Source organism: Lampetra fluviatilis, chromosome 51 (genome assembly GCF_964198595.1).
Source record: "Lampetra fluviatilis chromosome 51, kcLamFluv1.1, whole genome shotgun sequence".
NCBI classification, from domain to species: Eukaryota; Metazoa; Chordata; class Hyperoartia; order Petromyzontiformes; family Petromyzontidae; genus Lampetra; species Lampetra fluviatilis.
The window spans coordinates 9,712,833-9,737,340 of NC_136325.1; the positions used below are offsets into that span (position 1 = coordinate 9,712,833).

Consider the following 24,508-nt stretch of genomic DNA (forward strand, 5'->3'; position numbering starts at 1 on the left):
AAGTATTCGTGTGACGTCATCAACTGGGGCCTTCTCCGCTGCAAGGCGGTGCACAGCTCACTTCGGGAGTTCCCTCTAGAAATGGCTTCTTCTTCTTCTCGTGAGGCGATGCCGATAAGCGCGACCAAATAAAACCGGGACGATTTTAAAACATTCTCCGTTTGCGATTGGGGTGACCCTGCGTCGCCGCGGCCCTCCGGCGGTGTGGCGATCCTGACCCCACGCACGCGGCACTCGGCTCGAAGCGTCCCTCTCGACCTGCTCACGACGTCGTCGTCGCTGGGAAAACGTCATCGCCCCGCACGGACGTTGGGCCCTCCTCTCGTCGGCCGGTCAGATGGAGTTGAGCCCGGACGTCGAGCAGGCGAGGTCGTGGCGGAGACTCATGCCGGCCTTGCCGCTCATGCAGACCGGGCCGCCCGAGGCGCCGCCCGCCCCATCGCCGCCGGTCGCGGAGGTCGCGGAGGTCACGGAGGGGCGAGGAGGCTCCCCGCGGGGCTCAGGGCTCCGTCCGGCGGTCGCCGGCTCCTTGCCGCTGGCTGCTGTGCGGGCGAGATGATGCGTCAGCGGGACACGTGTGGGCAGTCACAAGCGTGGTGACGATGATCGCGGTGCGGTTTTGATGAGAGCCGCCCGCCTATCCTCCGGGGTGTCTCGGAGCAGGTTTCATCATACGTCATAAAAACATTTGTATGTTTTGTTTGCTGAACACAGGCACACAAACTTCTGTAAAATAAGGTGGCTTGCAACCGAGAGCACTGATGGTGTTGCAGCAAAGAATAAATCACACATTATATTATTATATTATAATATGATATTCTATAATTTAATTATTAAAGCATATTATTTTATTATATTATATAATTTTATTATGTTTTATTTTTATTATTTCCATTCCACGTGACTTTACCGAAAGAACCAAGAAAATAAATCATACATTTCTTGAATAGAGCGATGTTATCGTGACTTGTGAAAAGAGATGATAGGAGGGAGTTCTGAAGCTAGAAACAAGAGATCACCAATAAAAGTACTCTACAGCACCTCCGATTAGCACGGTTGGTTATGTACGGTGCGAAAGAAGTTCAACATACAAGCAGCAAATAAGTTACATTTTTCTTGAACTCAGCAAGGTTAAAGCAACTTTGGAAAGAATGAGTGGAACAATAAATATTTTGTCCAGCGATATGGTGGTTGAACTTTGTGGATGAAATGAAACAGTCCAGTACAACAAGTCCTTGACACTGGTAGCAACTTTGCCAGCAACATATCCACATAGCCACCCAGCAACCATACCAGCCCGCGACCCAGCCATCCCCAGTGACTCAGACACCTCGCACCCTGCCACTCAGTCACTCAGCCATTCATCCACCCAGCCACTCTATCATCCAGCTTCTCAAAGGACTTGGCCACCCAGACACCCATTCAGCTGGCCCACCCAGTCACTCAGCCATCGACAACTACACCCATGGAAGGTGGCGGGAAGGGGGGCTGCGGGGAGAGGTTCAGGGGTACCTGCTGTGTTCCCCTCCGACTTCGTCCTCCGCCCGGACGCCTTTCTCCGACCGAGCCACGAGAAACACTCCATGACTCTGCGCTCCAGGCCTCCTCGCTGCTGTCTGTATGCTAAGGAGCGGGGTCGGGTGGGGGGGGGGGCATGAAAGGGTTGGCGTTGGGGGGGGGGCACAGGAGGACGATCAAAACGAACGGACGAGCATCAGCCTCTGTGGGTCACCACCGCAGAACGCGCGCACATCAGTAGCCACATCAGTAGCCACACGCGGTTGGCAGAGTGGGCGAGCGTGTGTGGAACGCATCGCAGATTTGCCGAGCGCTGGCCCAAAGGGCCCCCAAATGCCAAGGGGGGCAGCAACAAGCAGCGCTGTTTGAGTTGCGTCAAATAATTACGAACGGCCCAACGTTACCTTTTGACGAATCCGGCTTCAGGCGTGCGTTTTGAAACTGGTTGGGAGGAGAGACCGTCCCTGTGGCCGTCAGGGACGGGTCTCTCAAAGCCAGCAGACCTGATTTTCCACTTTCTCCCTCGCCCTCCCAAGGCTGTAAGTAACAAAAAGGCGCACGGAGTGTATCCCTCGACGCGCCAATTCTCACCTCTGCTGCGGTAACCCGGCAGCGTGGCACCCTGGGAGTCGCTGCCGTCTATTCGTGTTCCCCTCCTGCCTCTCTAAACGGTGACGACGACAACGCAGTGGCTCCCCTCGGCTCGTTATCTCTCAACGAAACGGATCGTTTCGTCGTCTCTACGGCCGGCTCCTCTTGCGCGCTCCGGCTCCGCTCGTCCGTGGAGTGGAATGCGTCCTGGACTCGAGCTGGGTGCTGCTCTGGCGTTCGGGGCGTGTACAGGCGGCGTCGACATCCGCACCCTACAGCCATAGCCACTGCTCAACAAAGATCCCCCATATCGCCTTAACAGACTGTAGGGGCAAGTGCTGTTAGCGAGCACCAAAGCTGAACGCACGCACACACTCGCCACCCTGTCCTGCTGTCGGTGTGTCTGTATCTTCTGTGTATGTCACCAGGTAAGGCCCCACGGAGCTCTACAGCTGGCGGTCACAACTGACAGCTCCACGAAGTGGCTTATCATCACGTGGACATTTACAGCAGCCAAATACTCGACACGCGTGATGTTCATTCTAAATGTGGAGGGGAAACCCGAAGGTCTCATAGAAATATCCACGCGACCACGGCAATAGAGACACGAAAACTCCAAATATACAGCAGGCGTCAGGGTCGGGATTGAACCCACGATTTCCTGTATACCAGGCGAGATAGTTAACATCTCGGCAGTGTGACACCCCCCCCTATACGATCTAAAATAAATAAGCACACAAAACGCCCATAACCCGCCCATATCTGTCTGTACACATGAAGAACACATTCCACGTCCCATCGGGACACAAAGCCCTTCTGGTAGTGCACCGTATTCAGCAGCATTGGGTGCTCTGGACCGGTCTCAACCATTCCCTGTCCCATCATCACTGGGCAGGCCAACTCGAGACCCAACGCCGTTGAACTGCCAACGATATTTCTTTTTCTTGCTATCCACGTTTACAGCCCACATACCGAGCCTCCAGTCAACTTTGTGATTAATTTAACTTCATTATGAAATCAAAAGTTGCCTCCGATTCTAGACAAGACCATCGCCGTGATAAATTGACGGCAAGACGTACAGACAGCACCTGACCGAACGTTGGCGAACGCTCGCCAGTGGAGGTTGGTAAAGGTCGTGAACGAATCAGAGGCCGGAAGCGGCATAGAAGTACAGTACAACAAGGGATCTTGCTACAATACCCTCCGTTGCCCTGCCAAAGCCCATCAACAGCCGACGACACCTGCCCAGTAAACGTAGAACGTCGGGCCAACAACGTTGGTTCAACACTGGTCCAGCCACATGCCAATGTGGGCCCAACATTGGCATCTTCGCTGGGTGTTTTATGTGCGGTGGCCGCACATCCGAGCACTGTCCAGGCTCAGGCCTGCTTGGCTTCTGAGATCTGACCACCTCGGGCACATTCCGGGTGATCAGCAGGTCATGAGCTGCGTATCTTTGTCGCGTGCGTCTAGAAACATCCTGGTCACTGGCATTCTCGAAAAAGGTGTGGCGAGATGTAAAATGCCTCGCCCGGTACACAGGATGTTGTTGTGGGGTCAATCCCGACTCTGACGCCTGCTGCTGTATATTTGGAGTCTGCGTGCCTCTCTCCCTGTGGTCGTGTGGATTTTTCTCCAGTCCTCCGGTTTTTCCCTCCGCATTTATAAAAATGGTTTAGAGTATTTGGCTGCTATAAATTTCCACATGACAAGCCACTTCATTGAGCTATCATTTGTGATTGCCAGGTCGCTTCTGAAAAAGAGCCATATAGCTCAGTGGGCCTTACCTGGTAAAATAAAAAACATTCTTAGAAGTTTTAGTTTAAAAGGACCTCAAAACGTCGACCATTTGATGTCACTTTTGGATTCAGGACTCTACGCAAATTCTAGACAAAACCTTTCCAAGGGCAAGGTTAATATATTTACGACCCAAATTCTTGGGGCCCAGAAACAGACGTTGGTTTTTGGACTTTAAAATCTGAGGCCATTAATTGGATTCCGCAGCCTTGAAAACCACAAGATGCAGACATTGCCGAGCAAAGAGAGAAATAAAAAGGCGCTCCAGACCGTGGGGGCACCAGAGGAGAATGAGCAACCTTCTGCCGAGCGAATGCTCACTGGGGTCTTCGGTGTGAATCACGGGTGGCCAGGGATTAGAATCAGCTGGAAGAGTGCAGGCGCTGTTGCGGTAATTGTGTTGGTACGCCACATCCATGTCTCGCCTTGTGTTGTCCTCGCGAGACTGCGGTGGCGTGTGCGGTGGTGTGCAGAGAAGCTACATGAAATTAGGATTTTTGTTAGTTTTGAATGGAACTTGTACTCTAGTGGCCGACAAACCCCTACTCCGAGCCAGCCTAGCAGCCATCCAGAAAACATCGAGTGACAAATGAAGCCATGCGGGTGGTCAAAACTCAAATTCGAACCCAGGACCTCAGCAACATGGGCGGGAGGCAGTTCTACTCCACACATTCGTGTGAATTCCAGTCCATGGAAAAATCATCGAAGGGAGGGACACTACCCTCCCAGGGACCCCACCGGAGTTTCCAGATGAGATCAGATTCCCACGAAATTCCCACGGTGCCCTGGCACCCGGGGTCTCCACGCACCGTCCTTCTCCTTCCCGTACACCGCCCGGCAGATGCATCTCTTGAGCGGCAGCGCCGGATCGGTTCCGTCTGGCCCTCCTCCTCCGGGGCGGAACACCTCGATGGGGACCTCCGAGCCCTCGGGCAAGCGGAATCCGGCGCGGATTTGCGCGGCCAGGATCCCGGAGGCCCTGCCGATCTCCTCCTCCGATGGAAGGGACGGCGGAGCCGCGGGCGACGATGCCGGCGACGGTGAGGGCGACGGTGAGGGCGACGGATCGGGTGGCGTTGCAGATGGCGATGAATTCGTCGTCGACGACGATGAAGGCGATGGAGAGGATGGGGATGTGCACGAGGAGGAGGAGGACGGCGCTGGGTGCTCGATGTAGAGGACCCCGATCACTGCGAGCGGTGGGCTCCGGCGGCACCGCTTGCGGATGTCCTGTGGCCACGGGAAACACGACGGGGATCACGACGATGATCATGATGAGGCCGAGAGCTTTCGGCAGAAAACCAATATTGCTGTTGCAGACGTACAGAAATGTTCAGCATTACCAATCAAAACGTAACCTGAATATCCCTATTCTCAGGTTTTTTCGGTAAAGTCGCGTAGGTAAAAACATTAAAATTAATGAAAGTAAAATAAAACAAAACAAAAATAAAATTCACGACGTTTCGGAGGCAACACTGCATCAAGTTCTTGATGCAGCTAATTCGGCTGTGACGGTCCCACCTGATGACGGAGACTTGTGTTGCCTCCGAAACGTCGTGAATTTTATTTTTGTTTTGTTTTATTTTACTTTCATTAATTTTAATGTTTTTACCTACGTGACTTTACCGAAAAAACCTGAGAATATGAATCATTGCAGTCACGAAAGCTTCAAATCTAGAACTGAATATCCCTTTTTAAGTAGAATTTGCGTACGTTATGAATTTAATAACGATTTAAATTCCGTTCGTCATCAGCGATGGGCAATCCACTGCTGGATGAAGGGCTCCCCCAAGCCACCGCTGCCACCGCTGCCACCGCAGCCACCTCTCGGGATCCCGCGGTGTGAACAATGCACCCGGCACCGGCACACGAGCTGACTTGCGGCTGGGTTGGCCCACGCAAAGCGCTCGCCACAAGTGAACCACAGAACCTCGCGGATCTCGTCAAGGAGCATAAACGATTACTACGCCGACTCGCAGCAGCAGCAGCAGTGGCGCCTTTTGGCGAGCCATCGAATAAATAGTTACTGCATCGCACGCTTTCATATGCGCTTCTGTGGCCGTCTGGAACGCTCTTCCTTCCGATATTTGGAAGCCACTTGAGCTGTGCACTTTTACATCATCTTTCTTTTGAACTCCTTATCGTTTTTAGTTTGTTGTCCTTCCCCGCAAATCCAATTAGCACGGTTGGCTACGTACGGTGCAAAAGAAATTCAACACACATACATACGTGTGGATTGGTTGAAAGAAGACCATTGTCTAGGGGTCCATCGAGTAAGGGACGCCACGGTGGCTAGGAGATGTTAACTACCTCGCCTGTTAGACAGGTCGTCGTGGGTTCGATGCAAACCCTGCTGCTGTATATTTGGAGTTTGCGTGTTCTCCCCGTGATCGTGTGGATTTTTGGGATTTGTCACATTTATATTGAACACCACGCGTTTAGAGTTTTTGGCTGATATGAATGTCACCTTGACGATCTCGGCCACGAGCCGCGCGGCTCTCGCGTCGCGGAGCAGCGCGGCGGGCGGCAGCACCACGAGGACGACGCAGCACGACGGCGACACGCGGCGACACGCGGCGCCCGCGGAACAGAACCGACGACACTCGCGGACTGCGGCGGCAGGAGCAGCAGCGGCGGTCGTAGTGGTAGCGGGGGCCTCATCAGCGGCATCAGCGGCGGTCGTAGTCGTAGTGGGGTCATCATCATCAGCAGCATCAGCGGCTGCGGCTGCGTCTCTGTCGGTACCCGGGGCGCCGTTGGCCGCGCCCTGGGCGCAGACGCCGCCCGGGGCGCGTTGCCTCTCGGGGTTCGCCTCCTGCTGCTTCTCCTGCTGCTGCTTCTCCTGCTGCTGCTGCTCCTCTGGCTGCTCCTCCTGCTCCTTCTCCTGCTGCTGCTTCTCCTGCTGCTGCTCCTGCTGCTGCTGCTGCTCGCGTAGAAGCAGCAGCGCCCTGGAGACGACGTGGAGCACCTGGCGGCTCCCCGCGCCGCCGCCGCCCACGAGCAGCAGGCGCTGCGCGCCGCCCATCGCGCGCACAGCCGCGGAGAGATCCTCCTCCTCCATGGGGGCGACGCGGCCACTGCGCGGCACGAGACGATGCAGCTGCTGCTGCTGCTGGTGGTGGAGCAGCTGCTGCTGCTGTTAGTGACCGTGATGCAGCAGCTGCTGCTGCTGCTGATCAGTCGACGATGACGGCGGCGGCGATGCTGATGAGGAGACAGGGGCACGAGTGGCAGTCGGGGCAGGCCGCCGACCTCTCCCGCGGCCCGTGTGCCCCCCCCCGGCTCCCCCCCCTCCCCCCACGGCTCCCCCCCCCCCCCCCCACGGCTCCCCCCCCCCGCCTCCCCCACCCCCGGCTCCCCCGCGTGGCCCCCAGCCCCAGGCTACTGCTGCTGCTGCCCGCCAGGAGGAGGAGGGGGGGGGACTGCCCCTTCACCCCGCGGGAGGAGCCGCTTCGAGCGCTGCGGGAACAGCAGCGCTCGAAGCGTGGTGTGTGTGTCTGTGTGTGTGTGTCTGTGTGTGTGTCTGTGTGTGTCTGTGTGTCTGTGTGTCTGTGTGTGTGTCTGTGTGTGTCTGTGTGTGTGTGTCTGTGTGTGTCTGTGTCTGTGTGTGTGTCTGTGTGTGTGTCTGTGTGTGTCTGTGTGTGTGCCTGTGTGTGTGTGTCTGTGTGTGTGTGTCTGTGTGTGCGTGTGTGTATGTGTGTATGTTTGTGTGTGTGTGTGTGTTTGTGTGTATGTCTGCGTGTGTGTGTGTGTATGTTTGTGTGTATGTCTGCGTGTGTGTGTGTGTATGTTTGTGTGTATGTCTGCGTGTGTGTGTATGTTTGTGTGTATGTGTGCGCGTGTGTTTATGTGTGTATGTTTATGTGTGTATGTCTGCGTGTGTGTGTGTTTGTGTGTATGTCTGCGTGTGTGTGTATGTTTGTGTGTATGTGTGCGCGTGTGTGTATGTGTGTATGTTTGTGTGTATGTCTGCGTGTGTGTGTGTGTGTTTGTGTGTATGTCTGCGTGTGTGTGTGTTTGTGTGTATGTCTGCGTGTGTGTGTGTGTGTATGTTTGTGTGTATGTCTGCGTGTGTGTGTATGTTTGTGTGTATGTGTGCGCGTGTGTTTATGTGTGTATGTTTATGTGTGTATGTGTGCGTGTGTGTGTGTATGTTTGTGTATGCGCGTGCGTGAGAGTGGTGTTGTGTTCCTATCACCTCCACCTGGCCACACACTCACACCGATTGGCAGCCCTGCCATTCAGCCCGTGACAGAGACGACAACAATACACGAATACACGCACGACACTTGTCACAGACACAGGTGAAGATGACAGCTGCCGTTGTTGAGCAGCTTCTAAGGGCTGCAAAACTGCGACCTTGGGAGCAGTAAAGCTGGAACACGGGAACATGTTTTAGCATAAAAACATCATTCACAAGCTACCACGTCTGTCCAGCAAGGAAGCCTCCGTGTGTGGAATCTCAGAACGGGGTAACAGGAGGTGTTTCGGTGCTCAAGCACCAAATCGATACACACCTTTGGCAAGGAATCAAGTACTGCATGAAGGGGCCGTCCATAAATGACGTCACGCACCTGGGGGGGGGGGGTCAGACATTTGTGACGATGTGTGACGAGGGGGGGGACGGTTGATAAATGTGACGTCACATTAAAATGCGCAACTTTAAATAAATATAGACAACACGTTCTACTTCATGAAATAGACGTTTTAATAAATGTTTTCTCCTACAACATCAGAGTGCAGCGCCACATTAAATACGCACTACAATTAAAATAGTTTAAAGCGATTTGAAACGTGTTTTATTGGGGGGGGGGGGGGGCAGAGCTTTGTGACGTCATATTTGAGAGGGGGTCTGACTTTTTGTAACGCCGTGTGACGAGGGTGGGGGGGTAAAAAATCCTCCAAAATCGCGTGACGTCATTTATGGATGCCCCCCAACCACGCATGGTAGTTGTGGTGAACATGCAAACAACACATGACCTGATCATACATGGATTGTCTTTGATTGGCCTCCATCAGACACAGCAGCAGCCTTCTGCGTGGCCTGGTCTCACCCCCAGTGTCAGACCAGAGAACGCCGCCCCAAGGCGACCAGCGCAAGGGCAATGCCGCACGCAGCAGAGCACGTGCAGCTCGGGGTGTGCAGCTACATCACGGGATATCTTTTATGCCAGTCTCAAAGTATGAATAACAAGAATAGGTTTTACCCTTTCTGGTGCTAAAATTGCCCGATGATGCTGGATGCAATTACCAGCGAAACGTCGTACTACTCAAAAATTGTAAATGTTGTGGTTTCACGCTTCAACACACCGGTGGGCTAAAGCTGTGAACTATTTGTCTTTTGTCAACGTGACACCTTTTTGCTGATTGGCCGTGTCGGGTGGTGGAGGGTTACGACACATTTATAAATAACGCTAGCTAACCCAAAATCGTTGATTATGATTATGAAGGAGGTGTTTGTTTGTTCGAACACCAAGTGGACACACCTTTGCAAGGAATCGGGTCCTGGAGTAACCACACGTGGTGCTTATGGCGAGGGAGCTGCAAGCGCGGTGTGAACGCGGAGGTCACGGAGACAAACTCACCCGCGCGTTGCGCCACGGATCTTGGAATCTTACCTCGGCAAGCGCTGAGAGACCCGGTCATTTCTCGTTTTAGGCGGGCGGTGGCTTCGCCATCGACGCACCCGGCCTGTACATCCAGCAGTGTGGAGCGAGGGCTGGTGGATCGCGCGCGCACAAACGCCACGTTGTGACTCGCTCACTCGCCGTGGGCGTCGAGCAGACAGCGAACGTGAATTCCACCCGTCCCGTCTGAACGGGATCGAGTGTTTCCCCCTCACCGCGTTGGGTTTCTGCGCGCGCTCCTGCCACGTGTGAACACTCATCGGTATGTATGTGTGTTCAATTTCTTTCGCGCCGTACGTGGCCAACAAAGCTAATCGGAGGTGCGGCCTAAAACACCTTCACGTGTAGAGGACCGCAGAGCTTGGGAAATTGTTTCCACCGGCTCACCGCGTGGCTGCCTTCCCACTCCTCGTGCCCGAGTGATCCTCGACGAGGCTGAGAGCCAATCCTGTGCGGCGGCGAATGACAAGGCGACATTGTTATTGAATTCATGGCCACCGGGGCTTGCCAGGTGTTGTAGGCGCAGGGCTCCGAGTTGACGGCCGTGCCGGGTGTCACCCCCTCGTATACAGCGCGGTGCTGGACCCCCCCCCCCCCCCCGGGTTCTCTGCTTCCTTCCCAGACCCACAAGGGCAGTGAGGTGGCCACTGGTGGGCAGCTACGGCAAGTGGGTTCGTCAACCCATCCGTGCAGACCCTTGGCTGTCACTCGTCTACGGTGTTTGGGTTATCTCCACGTGCTCCGGTTTGCGCCCACGCAAAGCCAAACCCTCATCGGAACTGGCCGAAACCTCCCAACGTCGCAGTATCCCACTCCTGCCAAAGTGAACAGCGTCAAGGTCCTTCTTGCCTTGGGAGGTCAGGTGGGTCACCAGCGGTGGTTCAAGCAAGTCTGACTGTGCTGACGAGTGTCAAATCCGTTCTACAGTTTGCTTTTATTTAACCAGGAGGATTTCTCCACAAATCTGGCTGTTGCCTGATGAAGCTAGTTGTGATTACTGGCGAAACGTCGTACTCAGATTGTAAATGTTGTGGCTTGGCTCTCCAACACACAACCGGTGGTGCTGTACTCGTGAAGAATTGGCACGTTCTGTTTACGTGACAACCCTTACTAGTTGGCTGTGTCGGATGGTGGCGGGTTTAACGACACATATTTACACGATCTAACTCAAAACAACTACATTATGGATGATATTGGTCGCGAAAGCCTACTGCGTGTTAAACTGAACCAATGCTGCTCATAAAATGTACTCCAGAACTCTGCGTGGCATTTGCGGTTGTGTAAGATACTTCTATAATTTGATAAATATTTACTTGGCAATGTCTGAGTCAGGGGATAGTCAGTGAGTGGCCGTGTTGAAACCCTAAATAACCGAACACACAGCGCCCCGTTACCACGTGTTTCTGCACCAAACTAAACTCGGGTTTTGTTTTACACATCCCGTCAGCGACACGGCCTTCTGGGAGTGCGTCCATCAGCAGAATTGGTTCAATAAAAGCAAACTGTGGGCCAATTCCGACGTTTCAGCGTCTCATCAGCAAACTGGGAGCGCGCTTATACCAACAGTGGTCAACTGTCCGATGTTGATTTGGGGTGCGCCGTGTAAACAAGACGGGGGGGGGGGGGGTGCAGACCGTGAATCCAAAGCCCTTCCTCCACCCCTCTTTATACAAACACAAATATCCCCCGTGTAGCCTAAACAGACTGTTGGGGCAAGTGCTGTTAGCGAGCACCTATGAAGGCCGGCACGGCACACGAGGGGGTGGGTGGCCAACACCACGCCCGGCCGCCTGTCTCCCTCGTGGCGATGTTTACACACCGCATCAGGTACTTTTTTTAGACTGAGTCGACCTAGGGGACGCCCAGAACTGGTTCAGATAATCGTCACCGGTATTGGCCGTGAGCGGGAATCGAACTTGGGTGGCCGGGTTTGTAGCGCAGTGCGCTAACCACTCCACTACCACTCCCCACAAACACACACACAGACACACACACAGACACACACAGACAGACACACAGGCAGACACACAGACAGACAGACACACACAGACAGTTACACAGACAGACAGACACACACAGACAGACAGATACACAGACAGACACACAGACACACACAGGCAGACACACAGACACACACACACTGCAGCCCACGGCAGTGGTGTAGCAATGCTTAGGCCAAAGTGCAGTGGTCTCCGTGCGGTGTGGCAGCACGGGAGGCTGGACAGGGCCCACAGTGTGGGGGTCTCGAACATTTCTACAACAACAAGTTTGCTCTCTCCGTGTGTGCCTTCAATTCAGTCGGAAGCGGCGAAGCGGCCGTACGCGGGACAACATCGGCGTGTGTCCGTCTCGTGTGCCGCCTTGTGGGTCCGGCAAGGTCGTAGCCATGGAGTCAACATTGGGGGGGACCAAATCTTCCAGGGGGTCTCGGGGTCCCCCCCCCCCCAGAAAAAAAATCTAAATTTGAAAATGGAGAGAGCACGAGGAGGAGTGGGGACGTTGGCAGGAAGTGACAAGCTGGAGACGGCGCGACGCCTCGGGCCCCGTATCGTTGGCAGCGTCCCCATAAAGTGCCTCTTACCACGTGGTCGTCGTCAGAGTCGCTACTCTTGCACAAATGCTGCTGGATATTTGTCTGGAGAATAAATAATTACGTGCCCCCTCCATACAAAATATCAAAGTAAATGCCGCACTGCCTTCTGGGATGTCCAACCGATTGATAGAACACAAGTGGAATATTGTGGATGACTTGAGTTTTAATAAACGAATGCTGTTTTTGCAACGGAGACTCAGATTTGGAGATGGGGTCCTCTCGCCAATAACATCTGGCAACCAAGCGGCATTTTGTTGAAAAATCCTGACTGCTGATGAGATCCTGAAGGTCGAAACTATTCCAGAGTTTGCTCGTTTAAGCAAACACTGCTCGTGAGCGTTGGTCTGGAGGGAGTGGTGGGCTAGTGGTTAGCATACTGCGATATGCAATATTGTACAACACTTTTATTTTACCAGGTAATGAAGTGGCTTATCACGTGGAAATGTATCGCAGCCAAATACTCTAAACGCGTGATGTCGATTCTAAATGTGGATGGAAAAACCGGAGGACCCGGAGAAAAATCCACGCAACCACGGGGGGAGAGAGAGAGACACCGCAAACTCCAAATACACAGCAGCAGGCGTCAGGGGTCGGCATCGAACCCACAACCTGCTGTATACCAGGCGAGGGAGTTAACATCTCCTAGCCACCGTGGCGCCCCCACCACGACGGCTAACATCAGTGGTGAGCGGTATCCGAACCCGGTCCTGCCACCCCTGCGTTCACCAACCAACACTGACCGATTTGGTGAAGTATGGTCAAACAACCCTCATTACCAACACGGCGTGGGGGGGGGGGGCTTCATCTAGCAGAGGATTGACCGAGGGCTGCACGTTATTTTTTTTACATTGGTTCTGCTGAATCCATTACATTGGTGGACTAGAAAACATCTCATTTGGAACGGACGGGAAGCAAAGTTTGTAAAAATAATAATTATCATCAACAGCTCTGTTCAATCTTTGACCACAATCCAGCAATCATTTAAAAACAATGATATGAATGAAATGTGGAACACGGAGTCGATGTCATCGTACGCAGCCACCACGTGCCCGTCCACAGAATCGTTTAGCAAAATTAAACCTTCGAAACCCCGCACAGTGGCGTGCCCATGTTTCGTAGGCACGAGTGGGACACGCCGTGTCCTTGCGTGTGCACAGGCACCGGGGTGGTCTCCATGACGTCCAGCGACTAAGGGAGAGAGAGAAGACATCGGAGCCGATGGTGGGATACTGAGGCAGATCTGTGGTCTTTGGGAATGTCTCCGAGCCTATGACAAACTGTATGGGTCAATAGCTTCCTATGTGTTGTATATTTAATTTATTTCGCACCGTACGTAGCCAACCGTGCCAATCGGAGTTGTTGTGTTGGTCTCCACGTGAGTATATCTCTGGGCCTGTGTGTCTGAGTCTGTGGTGAAGTGAGCCTCTGTGTAAAAACAGATGGTGGGACGCTGCTGTCAGTACAGTTCTTGGAGGTTGCGACATGTTAACTACTTCGCCTGGTATACAAGAGGTCGTGTGTTCGAACCCAACCCTGACGCCTGTTGTATATTTGCAGCTTGCATGTTCTCCCCGTGGTAGCGTGGATTTTTCGTCAGGTCCTCCGGTTTTCCCTCCACATTTAGAAACATGCGTTTAGTAGTATTTGGCTTCTATACATTTCCATAAGCTATTGTTTGTGGCCAGGTCGCTTCTGAAAAGGAGCTATTCATAGCTCAGTGGGCTTTACCTGGTAAAATACAAAGTTGTTTTCTACTCTTCTTGTAAATACGCGGCACTCACGCTCTATAGGAAACGAGCAAAGTCCGCTCTGCGGTCACGAGCACAACGCCTCATTCCAGGAACGACGTGGAAGTCCAACGAACCCGAGCCATTGCAAACCTTTGGGTGACTCGGCGAGGACGGACGCAGGCTGTCGGGCTACGACCCCCGTGTCGCCCCACTCCGGTCGTAGCGACCGATCGCCGGGGCGAGTGGGTTTCACGCGCAGCCGCCACCGCACGGAGAGCCAGGAGTGCGCGATGTCCGAGTGATTTTAAAGCCGTGAAATACGAGGCGCTGTGCGTGGGGCCGTGTGAGGACCTTTACGGGCAAGGCACAAAAGACAGCGGTGCAGCATCGGCGTAATGTTTAAACCGCGCGTCAATCATTACCCAGCTGAGCTTTGAGTCTCCAGAGTTTGCAATTACAAGTTTATTTAAGCAGATTATGAGCACAAGTGGGGGGGGGGGGGGGGCATGAGGGCATAGGGCATGTGTCGCACACACAAATAGGCGCGCACACACAGACACACCCCCCCAAGCGGTTTGATGAATGGTCACCGTTTGCGGTCACGGGGTTGGAGATTCAATTGAAGGTAAAGGTGCAGCCCTGCGACTGCGTTGCAAACGGCAATGTTGGCAGGAGGCCCTCCGCTCGAGGGAGCGCTAGAGAGCCCCTGTGGAGGGTATGTTTGGCCTACTCTTCCACGCTGACCACACATCCTGGAAGATGTACAATTCCAAAATTTTGTTTTTTTTAGTTCCACTTTTATAGTTCTGCTCGCTCTGCCAACCTCAATGCGAAATAATCTGACTGTGCTCGTTACTGGCACGAATTGTCTCTCGCCAATTATGTCACACACAATGTCGTGGAATCGGCTGCGTGGCTTAGCCACCCGTGTCACCTCGAGCAGCGGATCTCCTCCTTTCAGATGACAATGATGGCACGTACACGTGGAATACTCTGAACCGGCTCCACACCCAAGTTGCCAGGTCAAGATCCAACCTGGCCACGTGAAAGTGCTCCACAAAACCAAAGCTGCTGCAGCTGCTGCAGCTGCTGCAGCTGCTGCAGCGATGGTGGCAATATGTTAACTACCTCTCCTGGTGTACAAGAGGTCGTGGGTTCGATCCCAACCCTGATGCCTGTTGTATATTTGAAGTTTGCATGTTCTCCCCGTGATCGCGTGGATATTTATTTGGGTCCTCTGGCTTTTCCCTCCACATTTATAATGAACTTTTAAATCTGTATTTCCCCCGCACCTCCGATTAGCGTGGTTGGCTACATGCGGTGCCAAAGAAGTTCAACGTACGTAGACAACACGTGGCCATCGCGGCGCCCCTTTTCTTTGGCAAACAGGGTTGCGACACAACTCGGGAACCGATTTTAAATCACCGGCGGCTGAGAGCCTGGACTCGAACCCAGGATCGTCGCCGGGCCGTGGTGAGCGTCGCCAGGCCGTGGTGAGCGACACCGGGCCTCGCGGCGGGCTGCGGGCTCCCCCCCGCGTCGCCTTCACGCGTTGAGGTACTTGGCGTGGTGCAGCACGTGGTCGTCCATGAAGGTGGCAATGAAGTAGTAGCTGTGGTCGTAGCCCTGTGCACACCGGAGGAGTCCACATAACGGTGTCAAGAGAACCAGGCCCATGTTGAAATGCGCATTTAAGAGTATTTGGCTGCTATAGATTTCCACGTGATGCCAAGCCACTTCGTAGGTCAATCAATTGTGGACAGGTCGCTTCTGGAAAAAAATCTATGTAGCTCAGTAAAATAAAAAAGTTTGGTGTAGTTTACCTCGCGGCACGCACACATACGCACACACACACGCACACACACGCGCGCACACACGCACACACGCGCACGCACACACGCGCACACACACACACACGCATACACACACGGGTGACTCCGCACCTCCTGTAGCCTGAAGACGGCCGGAACCTTGGCCTGCGTGCACGCGGCCAGGAAGTTGTCAGGCAGGAGCTGCCCGGCCGAGAGGAACTGGTCGTCCTTGCCCTGGTCGACGAGGATGTCGAGCGGTGGACCCGAGTAGGTGGACACCAGCAACGTGGCATCGTACGCCTGTGCGAACAGGACGGAGCGGTTCATTTAATTCCATGTCCCGTGATGGCGACCCGGAAAATACGTCCACGCCGGACACAAAGCATCCAGTCCACCACCTCTCGCGACGCCTGTGGCTACCACTAGTCCCGTCCCACCTACTTCAGTCGATTGGCAAACTGGTAAACATTTCTGCGCCCGACACACCGCATCCAGGATACCTTTTGTTATTTCTATAGCTGTGGCGACTGCTGGCCACGTGCCACCCATTTCAGTCTACCAGCAACCAGGTCAAGAATTCGCGGGCAGCTTTGCTTCCGAGGCACAATGAGGTCGGGCGCGGTCGGTGGAGAATTACTTTCAGTGACCCACGACGCGATGACGCACCTTCCAGGCCTCGCGGTCTTCGCCAAGGTAGCCCGCGAAGGCCTTCTGGCCCCACGGACACTCCACTGGGTTGCAAATCGGCGCGAACGCCGACACGGACTGGGTGCGGGCGGGTGATGGGGGGGGGGTGCGGAAAGAGGGGGAGAGGCAGGGATGGAGTGGTGAGATCGGCAGTACAGCAATTCGGATGCTTAGGCCGGTACTCTTAGTCAAGGCTCAGGCTTGGCTCCAGTGATCCGGCTCAAATCCGTGCTGAACCCGAGTTGACTCTGAGCAATGTTCCCAGCCATGCACTCAGGATTTCCATGAGCTGAGCCTGAGGTGAGCCATAGCGGAGCCGTTCACTCTACGCATCTTTGAAAGCGACCGAGGCGGTTCAAGTCAGAGCGGGGTTTACGTTAGTAGAGGCCGAGGCAGAGCCAAGCCGCAACTTGGGAGTACGGCCCTGAGAATCGGGTTACGCTGCCCATATTCTCCGGATCATACAATGCTCGGTGCTTTGTTCCCCTCCCGTACTCCCCGTTCACTCCACGGCGGCTCCTCACCCTGTACATGCCGGGGTTCCTCAGCGCGCAGACCAGCGCGCCGTGTCCCCCCATCGAGTGCCCGAAGATCGACTGCTTCTCGGCGTCCGCGCTGAACGATTCCTTCACCAGCTTGGGCAGCTGTGGAGGCCACGTCCGCACGTCAACACTCAACGCTTCACCTGTTCTGCATTGCACTTCGATGTTTCCGCACCCGGCACCCCAAATCCAGTATACCGCATCATCTGGATTATAAAATTATTTTCGCTGTATCTTAAAGCAAATGTTGTGGTTGCGTCTTTATGATATGGAATATAAAATTGGGTTTTCTGGTAGACATGTTTTAATTGTGTGCAATTTTCTCCGGGTACTGCGGTTTCCCCCTCTTGATTTAGAATTAACGTGCATTTAGAGTATTGGGCTACCATTATAAGTTTCCACGTGATAAGCCACTTCGTTGAGCTATCATTTGTGGCCAAGTCGCTTCTGAAAAAGAGGTCAGTGGGCCTTACCTGGTAAAATAAAATCTAGTTGACAACAACGATCTTCCAGAAGACATCTCTCCCCATAGTAAAGCATCGCAATCAAAATCATCTTATGGAAGTGACCGAGCTGGCAACGCTGAATTCCAGAGTTCGAACCCAGGTTTCAGCCGCCTGCGATTAAAGTTGGGTTCTCAAGTATAGCGAGTTGATGGTGTCAGCACGGTCACGAATGACAGCACTGAAAAAATACTTTAAATTATGTAAATGTATGCCCTGCACTTGATCAGTTTTACTGTCATGCAATGAACATTAGTTTGTAATGTTTAGCCAGGTGCGAACTCAAGAGACAAGGGTAGTCTCAATAGCAAGAGTGTCTGGCCAGAGGCGGTAGGAAAAGCGCTTCCCTGGACCGTGTGGAAGAGTGGAGCAGAGGTTGCTTTAAGGCTCTCGAATGGTAGGTCTGTGATATCCGCTTCCACGGGCCATTCTCTAACATGGGAGGGGCGCGCTGCACTGAGAGATTTCCGAATGGGCACTTCGTCAAGTGACACGACGCCGATAGCGCCACTTGGAATAAAATTGTGGAGGTGAAAAAAAAACCTAAATCTTTTAGGACTAAAAAAAGAAGCATCGATGCAGAAGCGACGAGTTGGGCACGTCGTTCCGCCCGTAGCGCGTCACCTCGCACGTGACGTAGGAGTACATGCGGTAGTGCTGGCTCCAGGGGTCGCGCGTCGCGTCCACGTAGAAGCCGGCGCCCGAACCGAAGTCCCAGCTCTCGTCCTCCCCCTCCACGTTACAGCCGCCTGAGTGCGCCGACACACGGGTTTGGCGTTCCATGTTTTCTTTCGGGTCATTCCACGTACTTGCAGTAGAAGTAGTTTTATGCAAAAATCCTGGTCATTATATCACCCCTTAACACCCGACAAGGTTTACAACGTTTACAACGATATTATTATCTATACGTACCGATGTATTGATCAAATTTTTACCGCTAAAGCTCCTCCGCCTCCTCCTCACCGGAGGTTTAAAGGTACGACGACATTTGGCTTGTTCTGCTTTGAGCTTCGTGACGTAGAGAATTCCGGAATAGAAACTGTTCAAAAGTGAGTGAACACCGCACGGCAGTGGCGTCTTGCAGTTGATGGTGGTGATAAAATGTTATGATGATGTTATGATTAGAATTATGATGTTGGTAACAATGTCACAATTGACACTGGTGGTAATGATGCTCGTAATGACGCTGGTGATAATCGAAGAGAGCATGGATGCTGGTGATGCTACAACCGACGACGGATGATGTCGTCGGTTGGTGACGAGTGACGTTCGCGTCGATGCTGGTGATGATGGCGACGGGATGTCGGGCGCGCTGCTGCTGCTGCTGCTCACGAGGGCTCGTGTCGGGCGCCACCACGATGAGGCCGTGCTCCGACGCCAGGCGCTGCACCCCGGCCTTCGTCACAAAGTTCTGCTCGGTGCACGTGAGGCCTGGCAGGCGTGGCGCGGGGGGCGATGTGGGCACAACGTTAGGGAGAAAACATGGGCCGAGACACACACAGTTCATACTTCACTCGTCGGTACCGCCTGGCAACGCTTCAATGGTTCCAATTTCTTTTAGAGGCCAATTAGAGTGAATTAAGTGATAACCACTTGATGCGATTGGGTTACCACGTAGTTCACTTGTATTCACCGCATAAATAAATCGGTATGACGAAAGTGATGCAACCTTAGGCAATTTCTGCTCCGGCCCACAAACTAATCGCATCTCCGAATAGCACAGTTGGCTACGTACGGTGCGAAAAAAGATCAACATACGTACAGACACACAACCGGCTCACGCGACGTTGTGTGCCAGCATCATGGTCCAAAATATGCTCAGTCTGAAAAATTATTCCGCAAATCATCATCATAATCAGGATTACGCGTAGCAACATCGCCGCTCCCTACTGGCAAACTATAATCATCTGGGAAACGCAGCGCTTTCCTTCGCGAGAGGCCTGCGCTATGAGAGCGGCCGCAAATACAAAATCACACAACAACTGTCATCATCCATAATACAGGTTTTTTGGGTTAGATCGCGTAAAAATACAAATGTGTCGTTAAAACCCGCCACCACCCGACACAGCCAACTAACCCAAAAAATCTGTATTATGGTCGCGCAAGCCTACGTGTTAAATTGTCGTCATCGTTGTTATTATTATTAACGGGGCTGAGTGGAGGTAGTCTGCCCATGCTCGGGTCACCTGATAGCCAGTAGAGAACTGGGCATTTGTGCGTCTCCGCTTTGGGTGGCAGGTAAACGCCGAAGCGCATCTTGCACTTGAGCTCCGAGCTGCGAGTAGGCGAGGGGGCACGCGGTGGACGGGGGAGTTCGGGGAGGGGAGGGATGCACGATGCATTAATACAACTTCATTTATTCATCCATCCATAATATCCAGCAGAGCCACACTGAGACTGAAGACTCTTTTGCAGGGGGGTCCAGCTACATTCGGTTTTTGTTTTAACCCTTTCCCATTTCTGATGACGTATATGCACGTATGTCATCGGAACAGAATCAGAAGAAAAACTAGAATAAAATAACTTCATCGGTACGTATTCAGGTCGCCACGTGCCACATTTTGGCACCAGCTATCGTAGAGCGCGGTAGTTGTGTCGCCACGGTTCTCTGCGGTGAGTACAATGTCTTTAAAAACAACGGCGCCATGCCTCTCTAAATAAAAGTAACGTTGAGTCTCTTGCGCGTTCCGGGATTCGGCGTTGAACAGGACACCCACCCTGCAACTTGCCGACCTCTCGTAACAGGAAAGGGTTAAGGCTTTTTCAGCCAATTAATGATGAGTGTTTTTACACGGGGGAGGAAACCGGAGTGACCAGAGAAAACCCACGTGTGTGTGTGGGGTGGGGGGGGCAACGTTCTATACCCGGACAGATGGAAACAGATGTCGACTACGATTCGTCACAGTCCCAATGGTACAACGGCCTTCCTGGTTGAGCGTCGTTCTAAATGCGAGTCCTTGCAACGTTCCAAGGGAGGGTGGGGCCAGTCCCATAATTAAACTCCGTTTGAATAAATTCGCCCTCCGTTGTGACCGTATTTCAATATTGAGTTTTATATTCATGCAGGTGGGAGGTTGAGTGCTCTAGCGAGGCCTCCAGTTGGATGGAAAATTCACGGTGCTGCTGCTGCTGTTACCGATGATGATCATGCTGTTGCTGCTGATTAAGCTCTTGCTGCTGTTGATGTTGCTGTGCCTAATGTTGTTGCTGCTGATGATTACAATAATTATGTTGCTGATGAGGATGATTGCAGCAATCTATACTTTATTAATATTCTAACTGCCCCTTTACTTCAGATTGAGATTAATCAACTTTGGAATTTAAAATTCCCAGTGGTTCGTGCTTGTACTCTCACCGATGACCCCGAGTTTCTGTAATAGCATGCCTTCTCTTCCCTGTCACCTTGCCCCCGTCTGCTGCCCTTTTGTACAGACATCTTGCCATGGTGGTGAGATGTTAACTCCCTTGGTTGGTATGCAGGAGTTTGTGCGTTCCATCCCGACCTGATGTGTATATTTGGAGTTTTGGCGGTCTCTCTTCCCGTGGTCACGTGGATTTTTCTCTGGGTCCTCCGGAGACTCGACGTATGTTCAGAGTATTTGGCTGCTATAAATTTCCACGTGATAAGCCACTTCGTTGAGCTATCATTTTTGGCCAGGTCACTTCTGAAAAAGAGCCATGTAACTCAGTGGGCCTTACCTGGTAAAATAAAAGTTTACTAAAATTAAATGACTGCTCCCCCTTCTGGTGGTGTGCCATGGGGACAAAGCTATACGTTCCCTGTAACCGTCTGGCAAATGGTAAATACCTCACTACCCATTATACCCTTACACAGGAGGTCCAAACGCTAGCCACCAAGCAACAAATGGATCACCAGAGTAAACACGCGGTGATCATGTTTTGCCGGCCGCTTTGCAAATGCTGTACAAAAGAAAAGACAGGACGTACCTCTCATGTTCAAACACCTTCTGATATCCTTCAAAAATCCGGTTGCTGGAAATTTCCACCAGAGCCATGGCTGGGTCCTGTGGAGGTGAAAAGACATTAGGGAGAAAGGCGTCGATGCCAATGTTACGTTTCGGTGTCACATCTTCTGGAAATGATAGCAACAATATTATTTATCCCGGAAACCCTCACTCAATCTGAAGGCTCTTCTTCGGATAAGGTCCTGCAACACTGGGATGGCTACCATAGTCTGATGAGCTCCCCCCTCCCTCTCCCTCCCCCCTCAACTCGCTTTTAAGGGATTACATCTTGAATCATTGCCTCACTTGATACAGCTAATCTGGCTGTGACGGTCCCACCTGATGACGGAGACTTGTGTTGCCTCCGAAACGTCGTGATTTTTGTTTTTATTTTATTTTACTTTCTACGTAACTTTACCGAAAAAACCTAAGAAGATGACCAACCCCATTAACGAGTGGGAAGAAGCTGCAGAACCCAGGAGAAAACAATTAAGCATGCATGGGAATAACACTCAAAACTCCACACAGATGGATTCAATCCATTTGCTGTACTGCAAGTTTTGTAAGTTTTGCTAAATAAAATCCTTCTACCAATTATATTCCAAATGTGATTGCGGAAACAGGTCACAAGAGGAAGAATTATCCGTTTGGGTACCAATTGTCTGTTGGGTGGTGGCAGGTTTACAGACATTTATATTTACGCGATCAACCCGAAAAAAGTCTATTATGGATCATTTTGGTCGCAAAAGCGACCAACATTAGGATGTCTGCTGCGAGCAGTGCAACACCTCGTGTCAGAGAATGGCCATGACAGAAGACTTCATGGAACTAGTTGAGGTCAAGATAACCAGTCTCTATCCACACGGGGTCACACCACTTATATGCCCTGGAAAGAGCGTTTGTCCCATGTCAATGGAACTGAACATTTTAATTTTGCCAAATTTAATACAAAAGAGGTTTTGTTTACACCAAGCTTAGACCAAGAAGAACTCGATACACTTGGGAAACTCAGATTCAAACCCTGGGTCTCAGCAGTGATGGGTCAGCTGTTTGCCAAACCTCTGGGCTACCCCCGATATAAATTGTCACGCAACCCTTCGAAGACCATGTGGCACACACTCAAGCATTTGCTTATTCAGCGAATAAAAACATTAACATTCCTAACATTTTCGAATGTTGGTCTCCGAAAGAATTATGGCTCCGAGACCGATTGAATGTCTGATATGGCAGGCTCAGCCTAAATTAGAGATTCCAGCTAGGCACTTAAAGTTACTGTATAGGAGGAGCCTGTCATTGTTAGTGAACGGAGTAATTTGCCTCCTGTAGAGTGATGCTAAAGCCAAATAAAGAGAGGCTAGAGCCACGCAGAACTGAACACGCATGTACGGTGCACACACATGTACGATATAGACACACACGGTACACACATATGTACTATATAGACGCACATACGGTACACACGCATGTACGGCACACACACACACGGTACACACGCATGTACTATATAGACACACATACGGTACACATGCATGTACTATATAGACACACACGGTACACACGCATGTACGGCACACACACGGTACACACGCATGTACACACACACACGGTACACACGCATGTACACACACACACACACGGTACACACGCATGTACTATATAGACACACACGGTACACACGCATGTACACACACACACACACGTAAGTGTACGATATAGACACATCTACGGTACACACGCATGTACGATATAGACACACACGGTACACACGCATGTACACACACACACGGTACACACGCATGTACACACACACACGGTACACACGCATGTACTATATAGACACATCTACGGTGCACACGCATGTACACACACACACGGTACACACGCATGTACACACACACACGGTACACACGCATGTACGACACACATTTCCACATACAATAACGTAACAACCTTCGTTCACCACTAAGTGGCGGCGACGTCACCCAGGCGCCGGTGCCAGGCTAGGTGCACGAAGCGCTGAATCACAGCGCCTGCCCCTCTATGGCAATTTGGATCGCAGCCGCGTGGGATGCAAGCGTCGACAAAGAGAGCGGAACGAGGTTGGCGGCAGAGAGAGAAACTCCACAGCGCAGAGAGGCGCATCGCTGGGGACACGCGGCCTGCTGCTGCTGCTGCTGGGAGGGGAGACGCGGCGTTCACGAAGCGTTACCCCGACGATGGCCGAGAAGCAGCACGGCAAGGACAGAACTGCGACCCGCACGCGTTAACACAACAACCACCATCACAACCACCACCATCACCACCAACAACTTCAACTTCACCTGCCGAGTGATCCGCCGCAAAGTGTTCGTGCCCTCCCGTGCTGACTGCTGCTGCTGCCCTCCCGTGGTGCTGCTGCTGCTGGTGTATTTGGGGATCGCTCGGTTAGCACGCACTGTACAGGGGGTGTGCCCCCCCCGCACTGTACAGGGGGTGTGCCCCCCCGCACTGTACAGGGGGTGTGCCCCCCGCACTGTACAGGGGGTGCCCCCCGCACTGTACAAGGGGTGTGCCCCCCCCCGCACTGTACAGGGGGTGCCCCCCCGCGCCTGCGGCTGCTGTCGCCGTTCGCCGCGTGGGGGTGGTGGGAGCGGTGGCGCAGCGGTTAGCGCAGCAGCAGCACCGCCACCACTACCCTCCCCCCCCAGCAGTGCCGGATGAAGCTAGCGCGGGGCTTGTAGCAAATGTTATGAGGGGGCCCTAAATTAAAAAAATATATATATTAAAACACTAATTTTAACTTGCAGTCAAGTAATTGTATTTTTTCATTTGCTATACAGCCAGATAATGACAGATCGCTAGCCTTTAACACCCAGTCGTTCGCAAAAGTTGAAGGCGGTATAGTACTACAGTAATAGAGCAAGTGCAGAATCACTGAACCGGAATTGACGGCTTGAAAGCATTAAGCGCGGGGCCCTTGAAAGTGCGGGGCCCGTAGCTAAAAGTAGCTGCTACATATATAGTAGTAGCTACTTTATGTATAGTAGCTACTACTACATATGTAGCAGCTACTTTATATATAGTAGCTACTACTACTACATATGTAGCAGTAGAAGCTACATATGTAGTAGCTACTACTAGCCCTGTTCTTCACCTGAGGACGGC

The 24,508-nt window shown here is 52.4% G+C and overlaps 2 protein-coding genes across 3 annotated transcripts; both read right to left on the bottom strand.

Moving 5' to 3' along the window:
- Nucleotides 1–299: 299 nt before the first annotated feature.
- LOC144948809 (uncharacterized) lies at nucleotides 300–7,187 on the bottom strand. Of its 2 annotated transcripts, none has more exons than XM_078878460.1 (4): nucleotides 6,374–7,187; nucleotides 4,716–5,136; nucleotides 1,513–1,623; nucleotides 300–542 (listed from the first exon to the last, which is right to left on the bottom strand). In XM_078878460.1, the coding sequence occupies exons 1-4, from the start codon at nucleotides 6,965–6,967 to the stop codon at nucleotides 334–336; spliced, it is 1,335 nt and encodes a 444-aa protein (XP_078734586.1). In that variant the 5' UTR covers nucleotides 6,968–7,187; the 3' UTR covers nucleotides 300–333. The 2 variants fall into 2 exon arrangements, with proteins under 2 accessions (XP_078734586.1, XP_078734587.1); XM_078878461.1 differs by having other exon boundaries at nucleotides 371–542; nucleotides 1,513–1,616.
- A 7,111-nt stretch (nucleotides 7,188–14,298) lies between these two features.
- Nucleotides 14,299–23,793, bottom strand: ESD (esterase D). Its single transcript, XM_078878735.1, has 9 exons — nucleotides 23,686–23,793; nucleotides 21,348–21,424; nucleotides 19,586–19,674; nucleotides 18,732–18,830; nucleotides 18,024–18,148; nucleotides 16,879–16,998; nucleotides 16,334–16,432; nucleotides 15,800–15,967; nucleotides 14,299–15,482 (listed from the first exon to the last, which is right to left on the bottom strand). The coding sequence occupies exons 2-9, from the start codon at nucleotides 21,413–21,415 to the stop codon at nucleotides 15,402–15,404; spliced, it is 849 nt and encodes a 282-aa protein (XP_078734861.1). The 5' UTR covers nucleotides 21,416–21,424; nucleotides 23,686–23,793; the 3' UTR covers nucleotides 14,299–15,401.
- Nucleotides 23,794–24,508: the final 715 nt, after the last annotated feature.

Coding starts and splice junctions, on each gene's coding strand:
- LOC144948809 (XM_078878460.1), bottom strand. CDS start 6,967: ATGGAGGAGGAGGATCTCTCCGCGGCTGTGCGCGCGATGGGCGGCGCG. Junction 1,624..4,715: donor GTACGGGAAGGAGAAGGACG/GTGCGTGGAGAC, acceptor CCCGCTCCTTAG/CATACAGACAGCAGCGAGGA. Junction 543..1,512: donor GTCGGAGGGGAACACAGCAG/GTACCCCTGAAC, acceptor TCGCCCGCACAG/CAGCCAGCGGCAAGGAGCCG.
- ESD (XM_078878735.1), bottom strand. CDS start 21,415: ATGGCTCTGGTGGAAATTTCCAGCAACCGGATTTTTGAAGGATATCAG. Junction 15,968..16,333: donor AAGACCGCGAGGCCTGGAAG/GTGCGTCATCGC, acceptor CTGTTCGCACAG/GCGTACGATGCCACGTTGCT. Junction 15,483..15,799: donor CCGTCTTCAGGCTACAGGAG/GTGCGGAGTCAC, acceptor CGGTGTGCACAG/GGCTACGACCACAGCTACTA.